This window comes from Drosophila obscura, unplaced genomic scaffold (assembly GCF_018151105.1).
Source record: "Drosophila obscura isolate BZ-5 IFL unplaced genomic scaffold, ASM1815110v1 contig_9, whole genome shotgun sequence".
Lineage (NCBI taxonomy): Eukaryota > Metazoa > Arthropoda > Insecta > Diptera > Drosophilidae > Drosophila > Drosophila obscura.
Window position 1 is genome coordinate 732,002 of NW_024542883.1, and position 15,064 is coordinate 747,065.

General features: G+C 43.3%; 1 protein-coding gene across 1 annotated transcript; it reads left to right on the top strand.

The window, feature by feature from the left end:
- The first annotated feature begins 5,587 nt into the window (after positions 1-5,587).
- LOC111081143 lies at positions 5,588-14,779 on the top strand. Its single transcript, XM_041596001.1, has 2 exons — positions 5,588-6,533; positions 14,403-14,779. The coding sequence occupies exons 1-2, from the start codon at positions 5,588-5,590 to the stop codon at positions 14,717-14,719; spliced, it is 1,263 nt and encodes a 420-aa protein (XP_041451935.1). The 3' UTR covers positions 14,720-14,779.
- Positions 14,780-15,064: the final 285 nt, after the last annotated feature.

The window sequence follows — 15,064 nt, forward strand, 5'->3', positions numbered from 1 at the left end:
CGCGTACAGGAGATATGGAGTAAGTAGGTAACGCATTGCCTGTCATCCAATTGACGCAAGATCAGGCATGTTACGCTAGGTTCAGGAAACGAAAAGAGAGGGCCACGAACTGGCACATCCAGATCGGCAGAGCTCTCTGTAATTGAAGCTAATGTTGTAGGATTAAAAATGCCCAAAATGTGGCCTGAATTGTCAGTGATTCGAAAGCAATTGTAGTTGCCCATCTTCACGGCAGCTCCACTCCCCCTAATAGGCCAATATTGGGATGGACTTATTGCAAGCAGAGCACGAAGTCCAGCGCGAAGTTTCTGCTTATTAGCGTTGATGAACGCTAAGGTTTTGGTGCGCTGAACTAGAGTCTTGTTTGGTACGCCGATTGGATGACGGCCAGCCAGGTTTAACGAAGATTGAGAATGAGTTCCATAAATCAAAAGAGGGGGCTCGTTCAAATGAATCCGACGAGACCAACGAGAAGAAATACCAACCGGATTGTGACCGTTTGACTTCACGTAGCTACTGGCACGATAAGTCTCAATGCTGACGTTGCAGAATCCGTCAGCTTCACACTCAGAGCTTAGAGCTGGTCTTGATAAAGGAAGTTTAGGACCAGGTAGTCCGGAGGGGTCGTTGGGCTGTTCTTCTGTAGACAAGGCATGAACTGAGCGCCTGCAGGGGCGCGTCGACGACTGAATGTTCAAGCACGAGAGTAATGGTCTCTTAGTAGCCGGTTCCGAAGCTAGTTCCAACGGTGCTGGGACATCGCTGCCAATGTCGAACTTCAAATGTGGTTCCTTGTAACCTGTCGTCAATTGAGCAGCTGATAAAGCTGGTTTCTCCAAAATCGTATTGTACTCCTCCTGAGAACGGGAGCTGGATTCAGAGACATCCATGCATACGTCGCGAAAATGATTTTTTGCATCAACAGACTGCTTTACCCGCTCATCTGTTGTCAACTGCAGCATTCGCCCCACACATAAGCATGTGGCTGGCTTCGTTGTATCCGTAGATGGCGATTGCACAAGGCATAGAACGGGTGCCGGATTCCTCCGTGGTGGCAGCTGCCTGCCAACAATATTAGCAATAATAGTTTTTGCTGAAACTGTAGAGGGAGGAGGCAGGTGAGGGTTGAGACGAGAGATTTCCAGCCGAATCGAAGCATTCAGCGGCATGAAACCACAATTAAACTTTTCGCACAATCCAATGTGATTATTGTCGTAATCCAACTCTTGGAGCTCGTTGTGCAGGGTTTTAAAAGTGCCCTGCAGCTCCTCGATCTCCTTCAGCCATACAATTAGCGTAAAATAATCACGCAGCGATATCTCACTCTCCAAAATAGCCTTCATCCTTTCCAATTGTTTTATTAATGAAGGTACTTTCAGTCTCAGGAAAGTCACCCTGTTTTTAGCTGCGGCTACTGCAATGTCGTTTCCAGCATCGGTTCCCATAGCAAGGGCAGAGTTAGAAACGTTTCTAGCGGGAAGATGACCGAAAAGAGCAACACGCAAAATATACGGGAAAGACTGCCGACAGCTATGCCTATATGCATGGGCTGTCTCTATAAGCTTGTGTGCACCTATGTGGTCGATGACACGGGTTGAGACAGCAGGCAAGTGAAACCAAACGAACGAACGGATCTTGAGGGTAATTTCGATAGTAAATTGTGGTTTGTAATTTGCACTACCGAATTGTTTATTGCACAAATCACGTCGGGGTCACCAAATGTTGAGCTACTGAGCTTCTTCAGTAGCGTTGTATTGCGATATTATTAAAAAGGCGATGATTGTTCAATATATATATTCACAGTTTATTGTGGTGAAGTTAATAAGCGATACAGAGTCGAAAGGATAGTTAGCTGGATTCAAGACGGGGTCAGATTGAAGACGCGGGGGTCGGTTCAAGACGGTGTCGGATTGAATAGCTCGATTCCAAGACGATGCGCAGTGATTGCAAGATCAAGACTGTAAAACGTGAGTGCGATAATGATGACGATCAATTGAAGACTAGAAGAGGGCAGGCGGACCGAATTGCCCGTTCCCTAATGCAAGCGAGAGAGAGCACGAAAGAAGCGATAGAAGCTCGGCTGCTGCTGAGCCGAGCACGAGCGATAGATAGAGAGAGAGAATGCGATAGAACAGTATAGATGCTGCAGCTGCAGTAGCAAATGAAGAAGGAGATATAAAGAGGCGAAAGAACGGCCGCTGCCGTGAGTAATTATAATCGGTTACAATATATATGCAGTGGGCAATGCAAATAGAAAACAAAGGTGAGATTACGTTAATTTGCTCCACTGGCTATTTTGAGGAATTTATTGGGGAATATGAGGCCGGGAAACCAGACAGTAGCTGTACGTCTTCAGTGCAGCTCCACTCCCCCCATTATACAAATATTGGGATGGAATAAGTCCAAGAACAGCTCGAAGTCCAGTGCGATGATTCTGCTGAGGAGCGATGATCATTGTTGAATTGGTGGTGCGCTGAACTGGATGCTTCCTGCCAAAGGTGATTTGATGATAGCCAGCAAAATACAAAGATGATCGATATTGAGGTCCACATGCCAAACGAGGGGGCTCCCTCAAATCATTCAAAAGAATCCCACGCGAAGAAATCTCAGTCAGAACTTTATGCCAAGACAACTTATCTTTGCCCAGCCGTTGGAGAAAGATTCCATGTAGCTGCAGGTCCAGCCAGTCCGAAAACGTCTTAAAGCTGCGCTTCTGTTGGCACAACTGAACTTCTGCAGGGACGCGGCAATGATGAATAGTCCGAAATCGAGAGTGAAGGCTGATCAGTAGCCGTTTCCAAAGCTAGATTTAGTGGTGTGGAAACAGCGGATTCAATTTCCAACTTGCATCGGGAATTCACGTAACCTGCCGGACCCGCATCAAAAGCAGGCACGCTTTTTTTCATTTTGGAATCCAGCTGCGAATGAGATACCAAGTCAGCTATGTGCACGTCTTGGAGATTGATTTCAGCATCAGCAGGCAACGATGCCTCTTCATCTATCGCCAAATGCTGCATTGGCCCCTCAGAGAAGCATAAGGCAGACTTCTTCGTATCCGAAGATGACAATTGCATAGGGCGTAGACACGGGGGTGGATTACTCCGTGGTGGAAAATTAGCAATAATTGTTCCTGCAGAAACCGTAGAAGGAGGAGACAGGTGGGGGAATTGATTAGCGATTTCGCGCCGAATCGAAGTATCCGGCGTCATGAACCGATAACACTACAAGACACGAGTTTTGCTCAAGGAAAAAAACAAACTTTTTCTTAAAGACTTAGGGCTTAGAAATGGTTTAATGATAATTTTTTTTTATATGGCAGAACTTTTTTAATGAATTTTTTAAATCTGTTATTTTTTTAAAGCCTTTTTCAGAGGTAGCGCTTCTTTTTTTTACGTAACTCTAGTATCTTATGTCTGGTTGCTAAGAACTTTGCAATTTTAAAAATATAATTAAAACAGCTACAAGGTAAGCCCAAAGACTTTGTGATTTGAGCCTACCGTCTGGGAAACGGGGGGAGTATATCTGGTTTCCCAGACTGAAATTCCCAAGCAAATTCATCAAAAATAGCGGGGTAACGACAAAAGTCCGCGCGACATATTTCCGCCCATACATTTTCCGCGCGGAGTTATGACGTTATGATGTGTTATGAGTTATGATATGTCGTCATATCTCCGCGCGGACATGTGTCGCGCGGTCTCAAAAACGACATATCTCCGCTAAATTCTGGGCGGACATATGTCGTTTCAAAAACGACACATGTCCGCGCGGAGATATGTGGCTATGCCAAAATAGCTAGTGGAGCAAAATAACGTAATTCCACTTTTGTTTGCTATTTGCATTGCCCACTGCATATAAATATTGTAACCGCTTATTATTACTCACGGCATCGGCCGTTCTTTCGCCTCTTTATATCTCGTATTTCATTTTACTACTGCAGCTGCAGCATCTATGCTGTTCTATGCTGTTCTCTCGCATTCTCTCTCTCTATCTATCGCTCGTGCTCGGCTCAGCAGCAGCCCGAGCTTCTATCGCTTCTTTTGTTCTCTCTCTCTCGCTTGCATTAGGGCACGGGCAATTCGGTCCGCCTGCCCTCTTTTAGTCTTTAATTGATCGTCATCATTATCGCATTCATTTTTCTTTCGTCTTGATCTATCACCCACTTCTCTCGCATATTAAATAGATCCTGCGTCTTCATTTCATCGCTTTGATTTCATCAACCGGCACATCTCGCTTTTTCTTTCGTTACACCTACACACCCCATATTTCGCCTACTTAACAAATAAACTGTACACACATAAACTATATCGAATCCGCTCGACTTCTTATTTTAATCTAAATTCAACAGCTAGTGAAAACGCTCGCTAGCTCAAAATACCCCTTAACTTTTTTTGGTACGGGTATATAAATACATATATTTATATATAAACATACATTTTAGTTCATAAATTTCAAATATTGTTTTAAATAACTTCAAGAAATTAATTTTCAGTTGCTAACCCACCCCCCTTCCAGCACACTCTGCCGACCCTGTGCGACTTCTGTCGAAGGAGATGTAGAATCTGCATTGTAGACGTAGAGGACAGAAACCAAAGTGTCAGTCGAGCTCGGATCTTTATGCCTATCTTGCTCTTCGGGCTCATCCGTCCTATTTGGAACTATTCGGGCCTAGTGGGCCAATTTAGCTTAAGCAAGAAGTTCGCGCGACGTCGAGCCGAACTTGATTATAAGGCAGGAAGTCCGGAAGGCCTAGTACCACGCAACCCGGCCCGGCTAATACGAAGTTTGATTTGGAATTAAAATAAGCTATTTAATATAAAGAGACATATTTATTGAAAATCGGGCAAGGCTGATTTGAAGGGTATAAAATTTGAATTATTTTTCCCCAAACCATCCGTACATATATTACATATATTTACTTTCTACTCTTGTGTAAGCTCCGTTTAACGTGTCTTGAAAAATAATAATACCCAAAAGTATAAATGTGTGCACACATGTATACACATGTATATATTCATACGTACATACCTTCTACTATATAATCCATAAGTGCCGACACGCAATCGTGGTCTTTGAATCGTAAAACTGTCTGTTTTCGAGACTTGATACGCTTCAAAATTAAATTAATTGAATATATTACTTATATAATCAGGCTCATCGCTGTTTTATATTTGCTCTTACGAGCATATAAATGCTTTCTTGGGAAGAAAATATATCATTTTTATTAAAAGCAAACAAATACAAACTGCATCAAACATACGAGGAGTAATAAATTAAAGCAATGAACCGTCTGGTGAGTAATGAGTTAAGGAGTAACCGGTATTATAAAATGTTTATATTCTTAACAAGTTTGAAATAACCTGAACAAATTCATATATTTTAGATTCGTTTTTTTGCTGGATTTTTTCTAGTAATAATATTAGTGATTGGAAAGGCCGTCTATTGTAATTCCAATGCCATGAATAAGTCCAAACATTCGAACATAAAAAGTTCGGCCTTATCTGAATTTAAAGAAACTTTCCTTCGGCCTGCCGTAAAGAAGCTAGAAAAATTCGAAATAGCACATCATCATATAATAGCTGATCAGGCCATGGCTCCTAAACGCGTCGTTCAAAAATATGACAAGCCTTTTGATAATAGAACGACAGATCAAAATAACAAATCAACAAGCGCGCATAAAAAAAAAAAAACACTTTCAAATAATAAAAATGTTCGTACTTTTGAGGAAATACATGAACATATTGATGAAACATTCGACAGCGGTTCCCAGTACCAAGCATCTGAACCATTCGGATCTGAAACTTTACCACACAAAAATCCGGAAAATATAAAAAATAAAAAAAAACGAAACCGTATTAAATCTAAAATAAAACATCACCATCATCATCATCATCATAACCATATTAAAGAGCTTATAAAAACAATACCACAACCATATTCAGTTGAAAAACTTGTGCATGTACCAATTGAAAAAGTAGTAGAAAAAGTTGTGCATGTTCCTAAAATTATAAATGTTACTATAGAAAAAATTGTACACGTACCAATAGAAAAAATAGTTGAAAAAGTGATTCATATCCCAAAACCATATGTTGTTGAAAAAATAGTTGAAAAAATAATTCATGTTCCCAAACCATTTCCTGTTCTTAGAACTGTACCCTATCCAATTGAAATTAAAGTTCCGATTCCAATTGAAAAAAAAGTACCGTTTCCATTCAAGGTTGAGATCGAAAGAAAAGTGCCCATTTATATTCAAACAAAAGAACCATATACATTTGAGAAATCAAGTATTGAACACTATAATCAAGTCGACCAACTCAAATCTAATATTGAAAGGGATTTGGGTACTAACCATCCTCACAATAGGATATATAAATTGAAAGAATTAAACCTTCCTAATAAAATAGAAGACCTTCAATATATTTTTCAAACAGAGAATAATAAACATTTAAGGAAGAGCGGCAGTCATCAATATACGTCTGCAAGCGAAACCGTTCTCCCTAGTAAATCGGATCTTTTAGTGGACATGAACATTGAAGGTGAAGACGACCAGTCGAAATTCAATATAGAAAACGATAATATAGGGTCTAGAGGGCATGAACAATCTGCGCTACCGGCAAAATACCTTCACAATAGGATACATCAATTTAAAGGATTAAACATTCCTTATAACAAAGATGACTTTCAAAATACTTTTCAACCAGAGCATAGAAATTTAGATATAACGAAGAGCGCTTTTCAACAAAATACATCTGCCAGCGATAATATTCCCCTAACATTCTTAAGTAACAATTTGAAGCCAGATACGAAAAACTCGAAATTATACCACACTGGCATAACTTTACCACTTATTAATAACACAACTTTTATTTTAAGCCCAGAAGAATCTACATATTCCTTTCATGGCATACCTTTTTCGCTATCATCAAATTTTGCTTACCTGCAACCAACGGGCTACCAAAATCATTTAAGTTTGGATTCATCGATGCCAAAAATAAGCGCAGAGTCATCAAAAATTTAAGATGTTTTTTCCGCTATTCAATTCTACGCAGTAAATTTCGTTACTATGAAACTACTTGTTAAAGAGAACCCGTTAATTGATGAAGGATATATAATTAGTTAGTAAAATAATGAAGTTTGTTTCTTAAGTTATATGTAATTTAAGGTAACGTACTCGAGGGTAGTAAGCCGAGGAAAAATAAAATAGAGTTCTGCATCATGTTGCTTTATTTTCTTCTATATTATGTTTTATTTATATTGGTAGATTGTCCGTCGAAAATCCTCCAGCTGAACCCTCCCAGAGGGTGCCGGCTGGGCAATTGGCACTGCATTATCCTGGATCGGGTAATGCTGTAATATACCACCTATGCGGTCGAGCTGGTGGGGGTTGTATCGGGCCCGAAAGCACGTGCTGGTTCCGGCTTCCAAATTCGGTAGAGAAGGGTTGGCTGACATTAAAGGTACAAAACATAGTACACTACCACACATCTCAAAGACGGACAAGTTCACAGTGGCGCATATCTTCGCAGCGGATGTTCTGCTTGCGCTTCGCCCTCCTGACCATGATCATCCAATCCACTTCCAAATTTTGATGATCCCTTACGCCACTACGATCTACCCACACAGCAACATTAATCGACGCATGGCTTCCCATTGAAAACACTAACACATCATAATCATTATTGATTTAATTAACATAAGAACCTAACATTAGGTACCCCACTAAACATTATAAAGACGACGCTAAAAAGTATATCTAACACTTAAATGTAAATGTGTATTAATGTTATGTTAATGTTAAGCGAGCATGGAAAAAATGTAAAAGGCAAACTGTGAATGCTAAATGTTAAATGTTAACCCGCTGTAATGGGCTACAATCGCAAGCTGCTGGATAAGCTGCTTAAGCTATGTGGGAGAGGAAGTGGTAAGGAAAAGATATTATGAGGCAGTGAACGGCATAGGCCGGATATAGGGCATGAGAGGGCTGAAAATTACAATAGGTACCATTTAGTGGCAGTTATATGCCCACTTCATTCCTCTCCAACGTAGAAGCGCTTCGACGTCGGCTGTAACGAATTAAAGCGAATACTTCGAAGAGAGCGCTACCACGCTCTCTCTGCACCTGTTCTCATCCGCACCGATGCAGCGTCTTGCTCTCTCGATTTCGCGATATACTTCCAAGCTACGCTATGCTTAGCTTGGCGGGAGTTGTTGGTAAGGTGGATGAGGGATTGAAGCAATTAGATAGGAGAGGGAATAAAGGAATTAGATGGGAGAGGGAATAGCTGGATCGCTCTACAGCATTGCCTGACGCCTATACTCCTTCCCGCTTTACTTTCCCCTTCCTTTAATGTGAATTATAAGATCGCTTGCGCGGAAGGCGATTAACTAACTACACTAAAGGGCCGTTACGGCGTTCGCCTGCTCTGTTGCGGCTGATGCTATTGTTGATGCGTTCCTCTGTTTTTGGTGCGCAGACGCTGTTGTTGGTCCGTTGCCACTGTTGCTGGTGCGCAGACGCTGTGGTTGGCGCGCTGACGCTGTTGTTGGATGGGAACTACTGCTTTTGCTTCTGCTTAGAAGCGCTGATGCTGTTGCTGGCTGCGAGCTGCAGTGTTTGCTTCTGCAGTGGTACTGAAGCTGGGCAAGCGCGTCTAGCTGAACGCGCGGTTGTTTGCTGGCGCTGCCTGTATGCTGATGGGCTGTTTTATTTTTATATTTCGCTCTTTCGTTTGCTTTCACTGGATTACATTTTTTCGAGCGCGCACTTCTATACCGTCTCAATACTCCTGCCCCTGCCTCATTCTCTCGTTCAAGCCGCGATCGAAACTCCATTCCAGACTCTCTCCGACCCGATCCACTTTGGGGAAATTACCTCCCCTGTCCGTGCCTTTCACTCAAAGGTCCGAGAGAGAAGTCCGCCTTCAGTTTGGACAGCCCATTCCATTCCCTAAACATACTTTTAGGCCGTCCAGACACGCCACACTACAATGCATTGCCGCTTGCTCTGTCCGGGGTAATGCAGTGTCTAGCCAAGGCCAGGTCCAGGTCTTCCCGACGAAAAATTTGGGGGAACTGAACCATGTCCATGGCTGGAGGTGCCTGGCGGTGCTTTCGCTAACCAAGCCAGAAGAAGATAGCCTTCTCCGCTCCGCGGAACCAGGTTCCAGCTCCCTGCGTAGGGAAGGGCCGAAGCGTTCCAAGGAGGGGTTGAAGGCGAAGGCCCAGTACAAAGCGGCCCTCAAGATTATGGGCCGGCTCCAGGTCAGGAACGACCTCTCTGAAGAGGAGAAAGCCAAAATGGCCTGGGCCGAGCAACGGATACAAGCGGGAGGCTGCACTTCGCGCAGATGCCGCAGATGAAGGCATCGACGGAGGGATTTGCCAACAAGGTGGAGGAGAGTCTCGCCACCAAAAGGCAGCGCTCGACCGAGAGTGCCATCAAGGACACTCCGGTGAGCAAGCGGCAACGCGGGCCCAAGGTGGCAGGCCCCTTACCCAAACAGGCGAAGCGACCCCAAAAAGCGAAGGTCAGTGAGGTGACCAAACGACACTTAGTCGTGGCACTCATTGACCGGAGCGACGAGAATGGCAAAATAACGGCGGCGCGGTGGAAGACGGTGCACGCGCGGCTCGTGGATGCGCTGTTCGCTCGAATGGAGGAGGACCCAACGGCCCCCATGCCCACGTTCGATGGTGCAGGGTGGCTGAACGGGGTCAAAATACTCCAATGTATTGACGACCCCACACTCAAGTGGCTGAAGGAATCTGTCTGCCAACTGGAAGCGTTGTGGGAGGGGGCAAGTTGAAAAAATAATTCATGTTCCCAAACCATTTCCTGTTCTTAGAACTGTACCCTATCCAATTGAAATTAAAGTTCCGATTCCAATTGAAAAAAAAGTACCGTTTCCATTCAAGGTTGAGATCGAAAGAAAAGTGCCCATTTATATTCAAACAAAAGAACCATATACATTTGAGAAATCAAGTATTGAACACTATAATCAAGTCGACCAACTCAAATCTAATATTGAAAGGGATTTGGGTACTAACCATCCTCACAATAGGATATATAAATTGAAAGAATTAAACCTTCCTAATAAAATAGAAGACCTTCAATATATTTTTCAAACAGAGAATAATAAACATTTAAGGAAGAGCGGCAGTCATCAATATACGTCTGCAAGCGAAACCGTTCTCCCTAGTAAATCGGATCTTTTAGTGGACATGAACATTGAAGGTGAAGACGACCAGTCGAAATTCAATATAGAAAACGATAATATAGGGTCTAGAGGGCATGAACAATCTGCGCTACCGGCAAAATACCTTCACAATAGGATACATCAATTTAAGGATTAAACATTCCTTATAACAAAGATGACTTTCAAAATACTTTTCAACCAGAGCATAGAAATTTAGATATAACGAAGAGCGCTTTTCAACAAAATACATCTGCCAGCGATAATATTCCCCTAACATTCTTAAGTAACAATTTGAAGCCAGATACGAAAAACTCGAAATTATACCACACTGGCATAACTTTACCACTTATTAATAACACAACTTTTATTTTAAGCCCAGAAGAATCTACATATTCCTTTCATGGCATACCTTTTTCGCTATCATCAAATTTTGCTTACCTGCAACCAACGGGCTACCAAAATCATTTAAGTTTGGATTCATCGATGCCAAAAATAAGCGCAGAGTCATCAAAAATTTAAGATGTTTTTTCCGCTATTCAATTCTACGCAGTAAATTTCGTTACTATGAAACTACTTGTTAAAGAGAACCCGTTAATTGATGAAGGATATATAATTAGTTAGTAAAATAATGAAGTTTGTTTCTTAAGTTATATGTAATTTAAGGTAACGTACTCGAGGGTAGTAAGCCGAGAGAAAATAAAATAGAGTTCTGCATCATGTTGCTTTATTTTCTTCTATATTATGTTTTATTTATATTGGTAGATTGTCCGTCGAAAATCCTCCAGCTGAACCCTCCCAGAGGGTGCCGGCTGGGCAATTGGCACTGCATTATCCTGGATCGGGTAATGCTGTAATATACCACCTATGCGGTCGAGCTGGTGGGGGTTGTATCGGGCCCGAAAGCACGTGCTGGTTCCGGCTTCCAAATTCGGTAGAGAAGGGTTGGCTGACATTAAAGGTACAAAACATAGTACACTACCACACATCTCAAAGACGGACAAGTTCACAGTGGCGCATATCTTCGCAGCGGATGTTCTGCTTGCGCTTCGCCCTCCTGACCATGATCATCCAATCCACTTCCAAATTTTGATGATCCCTTACGCCACTACGATCTACCCACACAGCAACATTAATCGACGCATGGCTTCCCATTGAAAACACTAACACATCATAATCATTATTGATTTAATTAACATAAGAACCTAACATTAGGTACCCCACTAAACATTATAAAGACGACGCTAAAAAGTATATCTAACACTTAAATGTAAATGTGTATTAATGTTATGTTAATGTTAAGCGAGCATGGAAAAAATGTAAAAGGCAAACTGTGAATGCTAAATGTTAAATGTTAACCCGCTGTAATGGGCTACAATCGCAAGCTGCTGGATAAGCTGCTTAAGCTATGTGGGAGAGGAAGTGGTAAGGAAAAGATATTATGAGGCAGTGAACGGCATAGGCCGGATATAGGGCATGAGAGGGCTGAAAATTACAATAGGTACCATTTAGTGGCAGTTATATGCCCACTTCATTCCTCTCCAACGTAGAAGCGCTTCGACGTCGGCTGTAACGAATTAAAGCGAATACTTCGAAGAGAGCGCTACCACGCTCTCTCTGCACCTGTTCTCATCCGCACCGATGCAGCGTCTTGCTCTCTCGATTTCGCGATATACTTCCAAGCTACGCTATGCTTAGCTTGGCGGGAGTTGTTGGTAAGGTGGATGAGGGATTGAAGCAATTAGATAGGAGAGGGAATAAAGGAATTAGATGGGAGAGGGAATAGCTGGATCGCTCTACAGCATTGCCTGACGCCTATACTCCTTCCCGCTTTACTTTCCCCTTCCTTTAATGTGAATTATAAGATCGCTTGCGCGGAAGGCGATTAACTAACTACACTAAAGGGCCGTTACGGCGTTCGCCTGCTCTGTTGCGGCTGATGCTATTGTTGATGCGTTCCTCTGTTTTTGGTGCGCAGACGCTGTTGTTGGTCCGTTGCCACTGTTGCTGGTGCGCAGACGCTGTGGTTGGCGCGCTGACGCTGTTGTTGGATGGGAACTACTGCTTTTGCTTCTGCTTAGAAGCGCTGATGCTGTTGCTGGCTGCGAGCTGCAGTGTTTGCTTCTGCAGTGGTACTGAAGCTGGGCAAGCGCGTCTAGCTGAACGCGCGGTTGTTTGCTGGCGCTGCCTGTATGCTGATGGGCTGTTTTATTTTTATATTTCGCTCTTTCGTTTGCTTTCACTGGATTACATTTTTTCGAGCGCGCACTTCTATACCGTCTCAATACTCCTGCCCCTGCCTCATTCTCTCGTTCAAGCCGCGATCGAAACTCCATTCCAGACTCTCTTCGACCCGATCCACTTTGGGGAAATTACCTCCCCTGTCCGTGCCTTTCACTCAAAGGTCCGAGAGAGAAGTCCGCCTTCAGTTTGGACAGCCCATCCCATTCCCTAAACATACTTTTAGGCCGTCCAGACACGCCACACTACAATGCATTGCCGCTTGCTCTGTCCGGGGTAATGCAGTGTCTAGCCAAGGCCAGGTCCAGGTCTTCCCGACGAAAAATTTGGGGGAACTGAACCATGTCCATGGCTGGAGGTGCCTGGCGGGTAGGCATAAAACGCTAGGGGTGGTCCCCCCGAAAAATATTAACCAGCATGGACCCTCTGGGCCAACAATGGAGCGGAAGAAGGAGCAAGCAAGGGTTGGGATGTCAACCCAAACGTCGGTGGAAAGCGTGGCTGCCACCACCGGCGGGCACGGGGAGGAGCAATCCTCTCTGCGTGTTGCCAGCGGCCACACCTCTGATAGGGCGGGAGCAGGTCATATCAGTTGCAATGCTACTGCCACAAAAAAGACTGACTCCAAGTTGAGCCGCACAGGTGCCGTGGTAGACACAGACTGGGACCTGGAGAGCGTGCTTTCGCTAACCAAGCCAGAAGAAGATAGCCTTCTCCGCTCCGCGGAACCAGGTTCCAGCTCCCTGCGTAGGGAAGGGCCGAAGCGTTCCAAGGAGGGGTTGAAGGCGAAGGCCCAGTACAAAGCGGCCCTCAAGATTATGGGCCGGCTCCAGGTCAGGAACGACCTCTCTGAAGAGGAGAAAGCCAAAATGGCCTGGGCCGAGCAACGGATACAAGCGGGAGGCTGCACTTCGCGCAGATGCCGCAGATGAAGGCATCGACGGAGGGATTTGCCAACAAGGTGGAGGAGAGTCTCGCCACCAAAAGGCAGCGCTCGACCGAGAGTGCCATCAAGGACATTCCGGTGAGCAAGCGGCAACGCGGGCCCAAGGTGGCAGGCCCCTTACCCAAACAGGCGAAGCGACCCCAAAAAGCGAAGGTCAGTGAGGTGACCAAACGACACTTAGTCGTGGCACTCATTGACCGGAGCGACGAGAATGGCAAAATAACGGCGGCGCGGTGGAAGACGGTGCACGCGCGGCTCGTGGATGCGCTGTTCGCTCGAATGGAGGAGGACCCAACGGCCCCCATGCCCACGTTCGATGGTGCAGGGTGGCTGAACGGGGTCAAAATACTCCAATGTATTGACGACCCCACACTCAAGTGGCTGAAGGAATCTGTCTGCCAACTGGAAGCGTTGTGGGAGGGGGCAAGTTGAAAAAATAATTCATGTTCCCAAACCATTTCCTGTTCTTAGAACTGTACCCTATCCAATTGAAATTAAAGTTCCGATTCCAATTGAAAAAAAAAGTACCGTTTCCATTCAAGGTTGAGATCGAAAGAAAAGTGCCCATTTATATTCAAACAAAAGAACCATATACATTTGAGAAATCAAGTATTGAACACTATAATCAAGTCGACCAACTCAAATCTAATATTGAAAGGGATTTGGGTACTAACCATCCTCACAATAGGATATATAAATTGAAAGAATTAAACCTTCCTAATAAAATAGAAGACCTTCAATATATTTTTCAAACAGAGAATAATAAACATTTAAGGAAGAGCGGCAGTCATCAATATACGTCTGCAAGCGAAACCGTTCTCCCTAGTAAATCGGATCTTTTAGTGGACATGAACATTGAAGGTGAAGACGACCAGTCGAAATTCAATATAGAAAACGATAATATAGGGTCTAGAGGCCATGAACAATCTGCGCTACCGGCAAAATACCTTCACAATAGGATACATCAATTTAAGGATTAAACATTCCTTATAACAAAGATGACTTTCAAAATACTTTTCAACCAGAGCATAGAAATTTAGATATAACGAAGAGCGCTTTTCAACAAAATACATCTGCCAGCGATAATATTCCCCTAACATTCTTAAGTAACAATTTGAAGCCAGATACGAAAAACTCGAAATTATACCACACTGGCATAACTTTACCACTTATTAATAACACAACTTTTATTTTAAGCCCAGAAGAATCTACATATTCCTTTCATGGCATACCTTTTTCGCTATCATCAAATTTTGCTTACCTGCAACCAACGGGCTACCAAAATCATTTAAGTTTGGATTCATCGATGCCAAAAATAAGCGCAGAGTCATCAAAAATTTAAGATGTTTTTTCCGCTATTCAATTCTACGCAGTAAATTTCGTTACTATGAAACTACTTGTTAAAGAGAACCCGTTAATTGATGAAGGATATATAATTAGTTAGTAAAATAATGAAGTTTGTTTCTTAAGTTATATGTAATTTAAGGTAACGTACTCGAGGGTAGTAAGCCGAGAGAAAAAATAAAATAGAGTTCTGCATCATGTTGCTTTATTTTCTTCTATATTATGTTTTATTTATATTGGTAGATTGTCCGTCGGAAATCCTCCAGCTGAACCCTCCCAGAGGGTGCCGGCTGGGCAATTGGCACTGCATTATCCTGGATCGGGTAATGCTGTAATATACCAC